This window comes from Leuresthes tenuis, unplaced genomic scaffold (assembly GCF_036924035.1).
Source record: "Leuresthes tenuis unplaced genomic scaffold, fLeuTen1.0.hap1 SCAF_12, whole genome shotgun sequence".
NCBI classification, from domain to species: domain Eukaryota; kingdom Metazoa; phylum Chordata; class Actinopteri; order Atheriniformes; family Atherinopsidae; genus Leuresthes; species Leuresthes tenuis.
In genome coordinates this window covers 30,211,223-30,227,636 of record NW_027325366.1, presented here as the reverse complement: position 1 = coordinate 30,227,636, position 16,414 = coordinate 30,211,223, and the positions used below count along the sequence as shown (strand labels likewise).

Sequence of the window (16,414 nt, the reverse complement as noted above, 5' to 3'; positions counted from 1 at the left end):
TATGTGTTGAATATATTACTTTGCTCATAAAAAGAAGTATTGAGCTTTAATTTATCCAACATCCAACCTACCGTGGTAAATTACTACCTTTTAATACATACAATTTAAAACATACAATCAGTTATTGATCTGTTTCTGTAGCTGACCAGATAAATGGCAGAAAACTGATGAATTAGTCAATTAAAACCTTAGATTTAGATTTCAAAATAAGGCTAAATGGAAGACTAACACACCTAAGGACAAGAAACCCCACAGCAGGTAAATGGTTAGAGTTTTTAAGTTAAATATAAGACTTTTTGATTAAATTAAATGAAACTGTGGTGTCATTATGCTCGTGCACCTGGGATAAGCACAATGAAAAGCGTGCACGATAGTCTCAGTAATGGTACGAAAAGATATAAAACTAAATAAAATATAAACCAGGTGCAATAATAAGCAGATACCTTCAGATAAAAATGGATTTATCTCCCGACTCATTGATTTAAAGTATCCACACGAGAAACGAAGATCCCGGAAACATGACCAACGATGCTCATTTTCACCTGTCCTCCTGTGACATTTTTACACTTTTTATCAAAGACACTTAAAAATAAACTGGGCTGCAGAGAATACCACCTTGAAATAGAAAAGCTGTTAGGTCAAGAATGCAAAGGTGAACCTGCCTCTTCCTCCAGTTACCACTTTGGAAAAAACTGAGCAGCTCCAATACTCACTGGTGTAACGAAGGACTGAGGTGCTGTGAAATGTCCAACCGTTTTTGATTGGTCTTCGGCGAACGTGACACCGGTCTCAAACAAACAATCGCTGCACTCGTGTGAACTCACAGACAGCCTCAATCAAACCCGGAGAGGAAGGATCCGACTCCTGATGAGAACGAGCTGTTCGATTCAGTCTCATCTCAGCTCTGAGCTGCCCTTCACTTGTGGGATTCGGGGTTGAGCAGCGCTGAGCTGTCACGCTCCAGCGGGAGGAGAGGCATCGTTGTTTGTAACTGGAGGCAGAGAAGCAGCGGCAGAAAAATCACTGCAAGTCATCACAGCAACATGTGTTTCCACTGACGCTTCTATGCAGGCAACTGGAGATCTTCTTCCTTTGAGCTACGGCTCTCTTCTCAGCCGGTCCGAGTCCTTTGCTTCTTTCCTCTTCTTCTCCCGTCTCATGAACTGTCATCCTATTACAAATCCGGAGTGAATGCCTCCTCACCGGCTCCTCGCAGACAAACCAACGCGTGGCTCCATCGCTTCAGCAATCAGACTTTCTTTTTCCTTTTTCTACTTTCAAATCCTCTCACTCCTTCTCTTCCTTCCCTCCAGGTTGTTTTTTGCTGCCTCTCCACACTCCTCCGCCCTTCCCTTCCCTTTCTGCTCCACAGCTGTGCTGCCCTGGTGGTCGTAAGCCACACTGCTGGGAAGGGATCTCAGATGCTAACGTAGCACAGCCGCCACACTCAAGTCCTCAGTGCTGCTGCTCTCTTCCAGAGCGTGAAGTCATCCTCTGGAAGAGCTCGGCAAGAGGACGGGGGAGGAGGCGAGGAGGGGTAACTGGTGAGTGAGAGAGAAAGAAAGCAAGAGGGAGGGGTGGGAGAGCTGCGCAAGGCCAACGGATTGAACAGCGCAAGCTCTGAAAAAGCAGCTGCTTCAGCGAATGAGCCATGCGATGCCAGTAATGCCAGTCGCCTTGACTATGACTATAGTTAGAGACACACAGCGAGCGTGTGAGAGTGTGTCAGTATTTGTAAAGAGGGATGGACGGAAGAAGAGACAATATGAAACACACACCTATTCGTTAAGATATTTCAGCAAAGTGTTGCTTTAAGTCAGCTAGAACTCAGTGTTTTGGCCTCTCGCTGAACTTCAGCGAAACAAAACAGCTTCAGGCAGGTAAGAGGAAACAGAACCTGACACTGGTTTTACATTTCGTGGGATACAAAACATACATTTAGTTGCTTCAGTTATGATGCCTCTTCCTGTTTGTTAGACGGTTTCTACCAAACTCGTGTCGTCTGGATTGTTTTTGTCCTTTTTTCACCTCCTCCGGTGCAACATCCTGCGGTCTTTGCTTTTTTCTTTGGTATCTGATGCCGATACATTACTGTGAGAAAGTCTCAAACCACCTCTAATTTCTTTATATTATGCTTCCAAGCAGCCAGAAGTCTTTTAAAGTGGTGCTGAGGCCAGACTTTCTAAAGATTTTCTTAGTTTTTCTTTGGACATTAGCCTCTTTTAGAAGGTGTTGAGCCACTTAACACACAGTCTTATTGTAATTTAGCCATTAATCCGATCAGAGTTATTCAGCTCATGTAGACACCTTAATCTGACAAAAAATGGATTGGATCGGGTTAAGACCCCGGGATAACTGGATCCGATTGAGATCGAGCGTTCTGCGAATGCTCGAGATTTTTTTCCGCGATCATCACCCGGAAGTCGAAGGAGACGATATTACTGTTGTTGTCGCCGTTGTCAGAAGGAAACAAACAACGCGATGGAGAATGCGCCGTTGTTTGTGCCATAACCAGCTCATCACAGATGTAGAGGGACGCAGCTTCATCTCACTCTGCGTTCGCCATCTTTCTGAATGCCTGAGTTTGTTGTTGTTGGTGGTGAAGACGTCAACAGGAAGTGGCTCTATTAGCGATAGCTGAAATGGGAACAGCGCCACCTATGGTACCGGGGTATGACACGCTTTGTGCCAGTGATTCCATTCATTCACCGCCATATATCAAAGGATAATTACCCTCAGATAAGGAGCATAACCCAACTATAGCTATAATCCAGTTCATCTTATCATGTAAACCCACTGAGTGTGACTTAGTCAAGCATTAAAAGTCTCCAAACTCAAGGCATGAGCCAGTGTTGTCTACGCATCACAGACAACTTAGCAAAGAATCAGTTTTAAATTGTATCTTTCTTGGACCTGAGAGATGCATCTGGACCTTCAGCTGATCCATCTACTGTTGGCCCAAGCCTCATCAGAAATGGTCTCCATGGAAGGGTGGCTGTCAAGAAGCCGTTCTTAAGGAAGGAAAACAGGGAGAAAAGGCTGAGCTGTGCCAAATGACACAAGAAGTGGACTGAAAATCAGTGGCAACAGGTCTTATGGAGGGATGAATCCTCCCCAGAGCCCGGACCTCAACATTATTGAAGCATACTGATTTCACATTTATGTTTATATGTTTAAATAAATCATCTTACCCATTTCACTTTTTCAGGACAACATATATAGAAAAGATGGGCGGCTCAAGACCTTCCACATCGGTCCTGGTTCCAAATAAACTGAACAGATACTAACCAGTGATGTAAAGTCCCTGAAAACCTCTGATTACACAGATAATCATCACAGAAACCATCACAGGATGTGTGCCAGGACCTCAAACTGCAATTTTTCTAGAAACACACAAAAAAATATCTGCAGCAGCCAAGTCTTTGATCCAAGGACGTGTCCTTCAACCACAATGAGATTGCAAAAACATACTTTCCTCAGTTTGGTTGAGAAAAATAAAGGAAACACATTTCAACAATCTCCAGACCATCAGTGAAATATCTGAGGGGGTAAATGCCAACCAAATGTACTGAGCCATGCTGCGTTATATAACAGCAAAACACAATCAGGCTTTTCAGCTCGATCCAAACCCAAAATGCATGTGTAAACCTCTGCTTTACTCAGACCAAACAGCTAAACAAGCAGTAGCTGCTGTGAAACCTGACATCTTCCAAAGGTGTTACGGTGCGGCTGCATGAGAACCCAGAAGATAAGAGCTGCAGCACCGGAGGTGAGGATGAGACCAAGTTCACTTTAAAAATGCGACAAAAAAGAGTTCAAATGGCTGTAATAAAGGAGAAAGAAATGTTGTTTTCATCCTCTGTGCCTGCAGCAGGGAGAATCAGTGCAAGTCTCCATGTGGATCGTTTCAAAGGTTGCCTGACCTTAAAACAAATGCCCAAAGACTAAATATTTTTCATGTTTATCACCCTCACTGTCCTCCACACTTACTCAGACGTCAAGGAAATCAAAGCAATTTACTTCTTAGCTATTCAAGGATTTTACTCCACAGCGTCGGTCAGAATCAAAGCGTATCAATGTGATTCCCCGAAGCCTTTAAGAGACACTAAAGACGACTTTCTATACGAATGACTGGACGTTTTAATGCAATTTTCAGCCCATTTTCTTCTCCTTCCTCTTCAGTTTACCAGTCAATAAGTAATCAGGTTACTTACATTGGTTGCTTGATTCACTTTGATCCAACAGGAAACTCTTCTGGATCAGAGTTAAGCAAAGTGCAGAGATTCAACATTCACAACTAAAAACAAAAGCAGGGAGACAGAAGCAGGTGAGAAGATGGCTGAAAGGATGCAGAAAGAGCATGAGGACGAAGAGGGGAAATGAGAGGTAGGCAGAACGAGGAATGGTATTTATAGAAGGAGACAAAGCCTGGCGTCTGCTGCCGCGGGAGAGTCTCATCTTTCTGCCTTTTCAAATCAACGCTGTGCTTCCAACTTATTGTCATTTCCACCACCGCTGTCTCTGATCAGGTTACGGTCTGCCTGCAGGCCTCTGCTGCAGCCTCATCAGCCTCTGCACTCCGCACTGATTGTGTTTACCGGGTAAACACAAAATGCCTCCGTGTGTGTCTCTCTCTGTGAGGACGAGGAGTCAGTGCCGATCCCAGAGAACGCCATTTCATATCACAGCAATAAACAGGACGCCGTTCAGAGCATATCTTCCCAAAACAAACACGGGAAACAATCTATGGCATATAATCAAAGGAAGTTGTGCATCACCTGATGCTGAACACTGGTCAAACTATGCTAAGCAAAGAAAAACCAACATCTAATGTCTCACAGTGCAGAGCATGTCTCCGTGGCTGATGGGCGTGATGCCATTTTCATCTCTTGTGGTCGCTGCAGCATTATTACTGGAACACAAACATGTTTTCCATCGCTGAGCTACGACTAAAGAATGTTTAAGTCATGGTAGCAAGGATTTCTCTCGCTGGCTGTTTGCTTATACAAATTTAGACTGTGTTTCAGGTAATTACAGCTTCTGTTGCTTTAAAGCTCAATCAAACTCTGTGCAAACTGATTTAAGGGAAACTGAACCCGAGCAGGTGAATCAGTAAAAAGTGCAGCTGCGTTCTTTTGCTTTGTCTTAACATAAGAATCCTGCTGAGTGTAGGTTTGATTTATTGTTCAGCAACACGATTAATGTCCTCACTTTCGTCAGACATTTCCTGGTGTGGTCCCAACACCTAATTAAACAGACAGAAGTCAGGCGTTGGGGTGCCATTGTATCACACTGTGAAGCCTCAACGCACAACAATAAATTCATTCATTTGAGAGCGTTAAAGTTGGGGCATATATCAAGTTGCTGCAGATTAATCTGTTCTACCAAACATTTAGCCTGTAAGCCAGACGAATCTGAGAGCTCGTGTTTTATGTGTCCTGGCAGTATGAGCCCATCCATGCCACTGTTTAAATAGATGTCTGACTGACCTTATCTTTGTCTCATGTAGGGCATAGAACAGTAGAGAGGAGGTCACCCAGGGGCGCATCGCTTTGATTGGTTGTAAGCTTGTTCAACTGCATCCAAACACTTCGGCTGCACCTTCACGGCCTTTGGAAATCAAAAGTAAACTGAAAGAAACGTGGATAATATGGAATTTGCACATTTTTCTGCTGATGCGAAGTTGTAAAACAACAACAAATAAGGATAAATGCTCCTCTTTGTATCTGTGAGCCAAATGTGTTGGCTGTCCGATAGTCCAACACAGTTATAGCTAATTTAGGAGATAGGAGATGAAGAAGAGACTTAAATATCAAGACAAATGTGTGTACATACATTCTGTGTGTTCATGTGGGATAAAAATGTACATTTCCAGGAATAAGGTGGCATGTGCAGTGTTTTAGGGATGTGTGTGCATATGAGCTCTGACACTATCTGACCATATTACCATGTGTTTGCAGGCAGGCCTACAGTCAATCCCAACGAGAAGCAGCTCTCTAACCACTCAGACAAAAACGCTCTGTTGAAGCCACAACTGTGGCTTCCTCAGTTACTGTAAGAGCTTTTGTGTTTTTGCATTTGTCCGTTCCTTCTATGCTTGCACCTCAAACCATTTTCTCCTCGTTTCTCGTCATTTTACCCCTCTTCTCTACCGAGTTTTCACCAATCGTCTCTCAATCCATCATCCCTTCCCTGAATCTTGAGCCATAACTGTCACTAGCTGAAGCTGAAAAATGAGATACTCTCTTACAAAACCCCTGGGGCCAAAATAATTCTGCTGCACAGAGCAGCTCTTCAGCAGCAAGTTGCTGCGATGCACGGCATAAATATTAAGCCCGTTTCCATGACACGGTATTGTCCTGTCAGATATCAGCCTGAGGCTTGGCACAATCAATAATGATCTACTTTCAGTATTCTCTCACCGCTCTGTAGATTCATTGCATTTATTGTCAGTGGCCCGAACTACTTCATCAGCCTATTAAAAGAAAGTCTGAATTAATTTACAACATCTGCCTTATTTTCATGGTTCCGGCAATCGTTTCTAATAAAACAACATCGTGTTCATAATGGCGATAGCAGATACGTGGTATCATCCCCGGGCTTTCTTTAATAAGGGAAACAAATTCCCCATCTCTCAGCTGTCCAATAAAGCTCCTTAATGCAGGCAGGTCAAACTTTCATGAGTCACTCTGTAAAATCTAATGGATGTTTATAACAGACAGTGTGGGCAGCAATTTTACAGTTTAACCCATTTTCTTTCCAAAATTAGCCAGCTGCCATAGACGTTTCCTTGGTTTTTGTCCGATTTGTCCAAATCTGACGTCAATAAATTAATAGAGCGTGTAGATTATAAAGAGATGGTGAGACAGAAACACAGAGAAAATGTCTGAGATGCCTCTTTTTAACGGATTTGAACCCGCTGCTGGAACTTTAAAACTCCCCGAGAGCCGTTCTGCTTTTCCACACAACGTTACGTCACTGTAAGTGTGGGTTCCAACACCTGCTGTGTGTTGTTTGAAGCTCCTGCTCGAGTATTCTGGATTTCGGCAGCAGACCACAGTGCAGGCAGACGGTTTGCCTTTTCCACGTCTCATTTTCCCTGCAACTCATTGTCTTAATATCAACAGCAACCATGTTGCAACCAGCCAGCAGTCTGCCTTTATGGATGCACTTTACAAAGCCAAGAAGTGGTTCCATATGCTAACTGGAATTTATAAATAGTGATGCAAACAGGCTCTATAATCACTGGTGATATCAAATCATCAAACAGCATTTAAAAAAATGCTGTGTGCAAACACAGCTGCAAACAATGATGGTGAATGTCGCTTCATGGGGCTGACAGGGCATCACATCTAAACATTTAACAGAAAGATGACCTCATGTGAACATGCTGTGGCTTTAGCTCGAGCGCGCCACTGGTTCTGCTTTTTTTTCCTCCCTAAAACAAGGCGGTTGTAAAATGTTAGTTAGTCGGCACAACCTCACCTCCTTGCCCCTGATATACGGTATATATTCCCTGTTCTCGTCACCTCTATTCATGGCCAAGAAAGTCAATTGGAGGCTGTCAAGATGCAAAGAAATTGGATCTGATCCAGCGTGGGATCGACATCAGTCGAAAAAGAGTCCAAGACAAAGCTACACACCAACAGATCCATACATCAATTAGAGTTAGTAACATATAGACATTTACTGTAGAGCGAGAGAAACGGCACATCAAGAAGAGACTAGAAAAAAAGAAACTGGTTATTGCTTTAGACCAAGTTTGGACTTAAAATGCATGTTAGTCTGACTGAAGATGTGCAAAAGTCAACATTCTCAAAACCGGACAAACACATCCAGATAATGCAGAGGGGGCGTACACCCTCTAATGGGTCTAAGTGTTTTGATCCATCTTTATGTAAAAAAAAAAAAAACTTCCAGCACATCTTAAATTGTGACTGAAACATTTCCAGACGGTCACTCTGCTCTAATAAAATCCTGATTTTAATCACCCGAGCGTGGTCTAACTTGAAATGCAGAGTTTTTCCTATGTAGAGAGTTTGGTGGCGGTTGCCACCGCCAAATTTCTTCCCGCCACCGGCTCTCGGCTGGTTTTCAATCGGTAATTTCACCAAGCTTTTCCCTGTCGGCATCTGTCATTTCATTTCTATGTAACTGCAGAAGCAGCTTTTATCGCCACATCCAGAGAGGCGAGGAAGAGGAAGTTTTCACTGCAACAAACAATATGCTTTAAAATAATACTTCATGTAATTACAACTCCTAAAATAGGCTGCTAGTAAAACACTTGCTTGAGCCAGTTGAAGGCACGGTACATGTGCACCTGTGAGCCCACGATCAGGTACCACCACCTCATTTTAAGGCAGGAAAAACCCTGAAACGGCAGTCAAATGGTCCAATTAACGGAGCATGACTAGCATCAGCAGCAGCATATTAACATAGAGGATGTTATAAGTAAGAAGGCACGCAAATCACAGTATTTATACAGACTTTGATTAGTAACAAAAAGCATAACTAAAGAAGCTAAATCAGATTTCTGAACACCAACAAAACATGGTGGCAGCGTGGACCGACAACAGTTAGCTCACAACACAGATAGGTGGCGGGTTACAGGAGGCTGACAACCATCCACCCGCTGGGAGACGGAGGCTCCCCAGGCCCTCAACAGGGTGATGCGCATGTTATGGTTGGGTTACTGTGGTTGTTAACAGGGGCCCCTAATCCTGGGGCTGGGCTCTAATCCTGCCACTGGTCGGTTGTGGACTGTGACCCTAATGGCGCGTGTCTATGAGCACCCCCTCTACACACACTTAGCCCGGCCAGTCTGTTACCCCCCCACAGCTGAGGAGGCACAGCAGCTGAGGCGGCAAAGGACCCCATTAAACCCAGCGCACACACACACACACACACACACACACACACACACACACACACACACACACACACACACACACACACACACACACACACACACACACACACACACACACACACACACACACACACACACACACACACACACACACACACACACACACACACACACACACACACACACACACACACACACACACACACACACACACACACACACACACACACACACACACACACACACACACACACACACACACACACACACACACACACACACACACACACACACACACACACACACACCTACTAAACTGTCACAATCCTGCAGAGACAGATATGTTCCAGCACACACAAAAATGCACACGACAAGGATGATGCTGGAGCGCACGCACACACACACACACACACACACACAGGCAGCTGTCAGTGCCACAGCAGCCTTACAATAACAAACAGTTGAGCTACTAGAAATACCGCCGCGAGAGATGAAACCGGAGGCCTGAAAACTGAAACCAACACAAAACACATCCTGCGGATTCCAGCAGCAAAGACGACCGGCCGAAAAATGACAAACATTTTTATTCAGCGCCAGCCACCAAGGCAGGCCAATCAAGCCCGTGATTGGACTTCTGCAATTTGTACAACACGACTCTGATTGCGTTCGCTGCTTTAAACCAATCAATTACTTGTGATTGCTTTGAAAGTCCTGACAAAGGAATGCATTTAGAGAGCAGAGACGGTGATTATAAAGCACAGGAGGATTCCGAGTTGTTTTGTTTTACAATTTCAGAAGCATCACTGCCGACTACAGAAGATCATTACAGTCCAAGCAAAAAGGTTTATGAGCTTCAAAACGACTCTTTGACGAGCAGAATTACTGATCCAAGTAGTTTTCCAGCTAGACTTCAGTCAGAAATGGTGCTCAGGTGGCAGCATTTGATTCCGTGTGCAACGCAAAAGAAAAAAGAAACTGCAACCCACATTAAGTCGCCTCATATCCCAGGAAAATACACCATCGAGCACATTATCAGGCAGACATTAATGCAGCTCCAGCTCTCTGTGCCGAAGATCCCTCCAGATGTTGGAAACATTCCTCTGAGAGTTCATCATAACACGACTGCATCACATAATGTCTCAGCTGTGCATTCAGCTTCAAATCTCCTGTTCTTCAGGATCCAGATCTGGATCTGTTCATTAGACTAATCTGTAATTCTAACTAGCTGCACATCCTGTTTCCACCTCCGGGTTGCCATGCCGTTTCCGATGCATAATGTGAACCAAAACAGTGAAGAAATGGAGCCGTCCCTGCCCCTTTATTCATATTTTTATATTTTCTGTTTACTGTGTTGCTGTTTCATATTTACATGGTTGAAGTGAACCAACCAAACGTCTCGACACTAAATGGAAATGAGTGACTCACATTTCCCTTTTCTGGCTTTGAAAAAAATCATCTGAGATTTGCTAAAGTGAATAAAAACCTGGTTAATGCTTTAAATGCACAATTTGAAGCCTCATTTTAACAATTCAATGTCAACACTGAGAAAAAAAAGAATAGAAAAAATGCTTCTTTGCTTCTTTTTCCTTCCTTTAGGGCAATAATAATCAGAATCAGTGTTTTTACAGATAGTTTGTGATGTTTCATCATCAAACTACCAAAATTTGAGAAAGAAATTGCATAACATTTACTTTCTTTAAGCATTTACTACCCAAACCAAGCAGTAGAACCTGCTCAGGCAGGTTTAGTTCCACAAAAAAATGTAATAAGATACATAAAAGGGTTCGATAGAGGACCCTGTTTTATGAAAACAGGAGAAAGGAAGAAAAGTGCTCTCACTTATGGTGGTTTTTGCCTTTTTTGGAAAAGTCCTGATGAGCATTAGAGCAGAAACGGCTCCCATCAGTGATCAGCTGCCTCCGTTTGTAGAGAATAAACAGGGCCAACACTTACTGACATGAAAGAATAATCACATCGTACCAAATTAGCTTAAAGCCAAGGCTTGTTGGGCGGACCAACTGTGGGCGGCGACAACACGGAGAGTTCTGTGGCTTTCAAACCACGACCGGCTGGTATTAACGAGCTCAAAGTGTTGATGGAATAAATACTGAACGTCAAAGCATCACCGGACCGGCGAGATGGTTTGGGTCCATTCGTGATTCATGCCGTTGAAAAATATCTGAGCAGAGAACGCGACTCATCAGACCAGGACGGGTTTAGCTTGGTCTTGTTTGGTCAGTTGTTGCAGGTTTTCTGGACTTTTCTGATTTATCGGAGGGACACCCGTCAGCTCCGAGCAGAGCGTCGCTTTGTCTGGACTCCAGAGACTGCTGTGATGAAGCCTGGCTGTCCGTCACCGACGATCACGCCACAATCAAGGTCACTGAGATAATTTTTTTCCCCTTTCGCACTGCTGCCACATGAACTCCTGATTGGCTAACCGCATAAATCAGCAGTTGTAGAAGGTGTTACGAATGAATTGCTCTGAGAAAAGACATAAAAACAGGTTTGACTGCTGTTGCTTGTCAGGAAAGGTGGGAAAATAAAAATAAAGGGAGGTTTGTGGTACACTAATATGCTGTAATGGATATAATGAGGAAAAAAAAGGTCTTAAAGCTTCTGGATTAAAGAAAAATCAGGAAGATTTCCCACAATGGCAGCATGTGAAGTGTATTTGGAAGCGAGTATAGAGGCTAAAGGAAGGATTTAGTATGTGGCTGCAGGCAGCTGAAAGGTTCAGGGGTGGAGCAGTTATCTGATGATGGGCAGCCAGTGTGTCTGAGTGGATGCTTAATGGAAGAGGAGCTGACCAGTTTGTTCCACTCTTCTATTCCACACCATGTGCTTGGCCAGCGTGGGCCGTCTCTTTAAACACAGTGCACAAAAATACACATTTACTTCACCGTGCGGTCCTCTAGACAGTAACACAATAACATGACCCCACTGCAAGGCACCCATAAATCTGCTTAATGGTGCATTCAAGTAGCAGAAAAAACAGGAAAAAAAAAACTTAGGATGTGCCAAAAAGGGGAGGTCAAACCAGAGCTCTCTGCCCAACATGAAGAGTTTGTTTATGACAAATTAAAAAAAATTAGATTGTAACAAAAAGAGGTAGAGAAAGACGACACAAGGAACTTTTAATGGAAATATGTGGAGGGAAAGAAGCCTTAAATGCGTAAGGAAAAGTGACCTCTGAGGCAGAAAAATACATCTGGACAGACAAAAGCAGATTATCGGAGAAAAGGGAACCTTCAATTTTAATTTAGTCACCTAAATATAATCGAATATTTATGCAGTGCTGTTTGAAATGTAATGAGACCCATTTAGAAAGCCAAACACATTCAAATAAGGTCAAATATTGACATTTATTTGCATTGAATTAGCGTATAAGTGCACCACATGAGGTTTCGGATTCATTACTCCAACAGCCAGCTGACGCTCTGAGAAAGGCAAATAAATCCAGATACTCACAGTGAAGAAGAGGTCCATGATGCGAGTGTCCAGCAGTGCTTCCCTCCAGGACTCCGTAGGCTTGAGCATGACGTTCTGCGTGGCCTCGAACATGGCGATGTAGTAGCGCCCCAGTGATCCGCCGCCAGTTAAGGCCAACAACAGCAGAAAAAGACAGAAAGAGGAGGAGAAAGAAGAGGAGGAGGAGGAGGGCCACACTCAAAAACACCAGCTCCTGTCACTAAGCTCCTTCTCAATGGGTATTCTGGTCTCTGTGTGAGACTCTTCGGTTTCTCGTGGCTGGCAGCAGATACTTGTGAGGCACTTGTTCACCAGCTCTTCCTCTCATTAACTCTGTCAATCTATCGTCCACAGAGGGATTTTTAATTTTCTCACCCTCCCCTTCTTGGCCACTTTATGTTGTCTTCCTTTTATTCTCCCTCGTCAGCTCTTTATTTGCAGCAGTTTTTAGCCACACAGCAGATCTCTTCTTCTTTCTCACCCTCCTCCCTCTGTCTTTCTAATCTTTACCCTCTAACACCCTCTTCCCTTCTTGTCCTCTTCTTCACCCCTCTTTCTGCAACCCCTCCCTGCTTTTGCTCTCAGTTTTCTCCCCTCTGCTTCCTAAAGATCTGAAATGTACAAGATACGCTCCAGACTCCTTACTGCCCCGAACACTCCTCCTCCCGCCTCCTCAGCCAATCACCGTGGCTCTGCCCCGACTGCTTTCCAAGACCAAAGAAACACTGTCTTTGCTTCTCTAACACGGACTTAAAACTTCAATAAAACACTTTCCTGTTTATCTATTTCTTCTCTTGTTCATCTTCTCTTTCATCTGAACACTAAATCCCATCGTGTTTTAACTTAAAAATAAACACTTCTACCCTCGTCACTTTCCGAATGTCCTTTATTTTTTCCCAAACAAGTCTCCCTGTCTCCACCACACAGTCGCCTTATTTAGACTTTCACTATAGCCACAAGAAGCTTTTCACAAACCCACAACAGAGAATCTCTCACAACAACACTTCCTGTCCTCATTCAAACCTTTGGAAACGCACCCACAGCACGTTTTTTCCTACGCTCACCCAGAACAGCCCTCTTTACTGCCCCGACACGCACTCTTTCCACAATGAAAGCATGTCACACGTGAACTTTATGAATTAATAAGCCGCTCTCAGCACGAAGTGACTCCGTGTTCTTTTGTCTTCTTGAACGATGCCTTTTCCCCGACTTTATTTCATAGACGGTACATAAAAGAAAAGCACCAACGTGTAACCACACTGACGTCCACTTACTGGGCCGCGCAGCATCTCTGTATCCACCCTGCAGCCATTAAAGTATTCTTACACCATCAGCTAGTCCAACCTCTTCTGATCCGTGGTCCTTCTGAGAATAATTCTACAACTAAGGGGCCTAAATGATGTGTGTTTCGGGCTGTGACTGACTCGATGGACATGCTTAAGAGCTCATGGGAGTGACTGAAAAGGCCCGTCAGACAGACCAGGTGAGCTGCTCGGTTTGACTCACGGCTCTAATGTAGTCTTCGTTCACCGGTGAGGTTGGTGATCCATGTCTCTCCTACAGTTTTGATCAGTTCTTACACTAATTATCAGACACTCAAACACAACAAGTGAGTGTTTTCTTAATGTGTTCCTGTTTTAATGCCCTTTCTGGACAACAACAGTTAACTAGAATGTGCACAATTTTCCATAAATGTGACTTTTTTTTTTTGGCACTGCCTCCATTTGTCACTTCTGACATGAAACAAACCAACAAAACAACAAAAACTAAATGTTTTCATCATCAATTAATTAGCAGATCATCTTCCCAAGGATTTGTTTCCATTAGAGCACTAAAATAGGCTGCTTTGCCTGTTAATCACTTCTAATCCCAAACATACTCAGGCTACAAAGTGAAGCAGATCGACGTCACTGCTGAGGGAAACGTTGGCATTTTGGGAATAATTTCATCCCCAAAAGATGTTTAATCCCACCCCTAACCCTCTCTTTCTGAATCTTTTTCTTTCAACCTGAGCTTTTTGGCATTTGTGGGAACATTGAGGGTTACAATGTGAGTTCATACTGACTGAGGGCTACTGATGACGCTTTGATAGCCACCAACCAATATTATCCCCAATTTAAGAAATCTGGATATCCATTTACTGCGTCTGCAAGCAGCCATAATCCTCCCTTTAGTTCCTTTGTGTTCGCCTCATGCAGGGATTTTTTATATATTCCCCCCATTACGACACACGCACGCTAACCCGTGTCACTGCCCTGCGGCTCAGTGACAGCAGAAGGCGGAAACTTTCAGAGGAATGTTCGATCAAAGCCAAACAGCGGCAGAGGCCGGGAAGGTCACACATTCCTCCCACACCAGCCCAGTCACTCCCCGAGCACACACCCCACCACAACACGCCACGCCACACTTTTCGGCACAAAAGTTGGCACCTGTTTAAGGGTCTGTGGGATTGTGTGCGTGCGTGGATCTGTGTCCAGCGCTTGGCTTTCGGGCCTTGTTAAAAATAGTCGTGGTGAGGCAGAGGACCTCTAACTGAACCCTTTCAATGAAAGAGGGAAACAGAAAGATCTGATAAATAGCCGGGGTCTCAGTGACTTTATTCCTCTATGTTTTTGTTGGCAGCTTGAAATCATGTCATCACAAAATTTCCCTCTCTCATTTTTTCCATAACAGGCATCCATCTTTAACTGGATTCTCAGCACTCTGTGCACTTTACGTGCCCTTTACGGTTTTAAATGAAGCTGACCAAGCTCTTGTTGCTTTGTTTGTTTCCTCTTCCTGCACATTAACCTTTAATTTAAAGGAACCCGGTCCAACAACAACCGTGTTTCATTCTGTCTCTTAAGGGGGGGGGGGGGGGGGGGGGGTCGCCTCAGTGACGCTCAGGTTAGACAAACCTGAGTTAAGCTGTGGGAGCAGAAGACATTTTAGCTAAAGTGCATTCAATGTGAACTCCAGATGAGTCTAAATTAGGAGCAGAATATATAAAAGCACTTGGAGGTTTTATTTATCCAACAGCATAGAAAAAGGCTGACTTCCAAACACAAATCAATGATTACAGAAAGAAAGAGATAAATGCATCAAAGCAAGGTGCTGTGTTTCTGTTTTTAAAGCAGCTGGAGAGTTAGTTTAAAAGACTTCTACCTGTTTAGACTAATAACTGGAAAACCAAACGGGTTTGTAGTACACCCGGTAATACGAGCCGATTAAACCCTTTCCCACTGCCAGCACTCACGGGTACTCATGATCACAAGACCTGACTTAAGTCCAGAAATACCGTTTCCTCCCAGTGGAAATCCTGTAAGCAGCTAAAAGAGGACCTGATGCAACCAGAGCATATGTATGATAAATATAATTGCATAAGTCACAACAACGCAGCCACAGTCTATCTGTGGTGCCTTCTCTTATCCCAGGGTGGCACGGTCAGAGTCACAGGGAGACTGAACACGACTTTAAAGTGAGTCGTGCTCACGGTTAGAGCACAACTCTCACATGTTTACATCACTGCCGATCAGAGCTGGAGCAGATAAATGTTCACAACCACTGCAGAGTTATTTCAGTTGGGATCTAATGCCGACTGAACCCTTTGGATATGCAGACGGATGTCAGTGGCTCTTCTCACGCTTCATTTAGTGGGAAACCAAAAGCTCTTTCTGTATCAATAAACAAAATATCTCTGCAAATATAAATACTCGTGAATAAAAATGGCCGAATGTGAAGCAAAGTAGCTTTCCTTAAGTTAACAAATCCCAAAATCTTGTGAAACTGAATTTCCGGGGGACCCCTGACCTTCAGATTGGGTTTATTGATACATCTGCTGGTTTACTTTCACGAGCGCACCTTTGGTACAGTGATCAACAGATCAGACTGCTTGTATTCTCAACCTCACAAGCAAGCGCTTGTTGCACATCTGGGCACGAAGCACCACCGCTGTCAACTAATCACGGAGCAAGCCTAGCTTTAAACATTTAGTTCCAGCCAGCACCATCAACAGTGAGGTCTGTGTGCGCTCAGGCAACATCAACAACCAAAACTATCCGACCAATGCAGCTTCACTCAGTAATTCATGTTTTC

At 43.9% G+C, this 16,414-nt stretch overlaps 1 protein-coding gene across 1 annotated transcript in view; it reads right to left on the bottom strand.

The window, feature by feature from the left end:
- Positions 1-16,414, bottom strand: part of xpo4 (exportin 4) — a 54,145-nt gene that overhangs the window by 24,635 nt on the left and 13,096 nt on the right. The window contains exon 7 of the mRNA XM_072397449.1: positions 12,341-12,453. Within this exon, the coding sequence (XP_072253550.1) occupies positions 12,341-12,453 (113 nt within the window). The remainder of the gene's footprint in view (positions 1-12,340; positions 12,454-16,414) is intronic.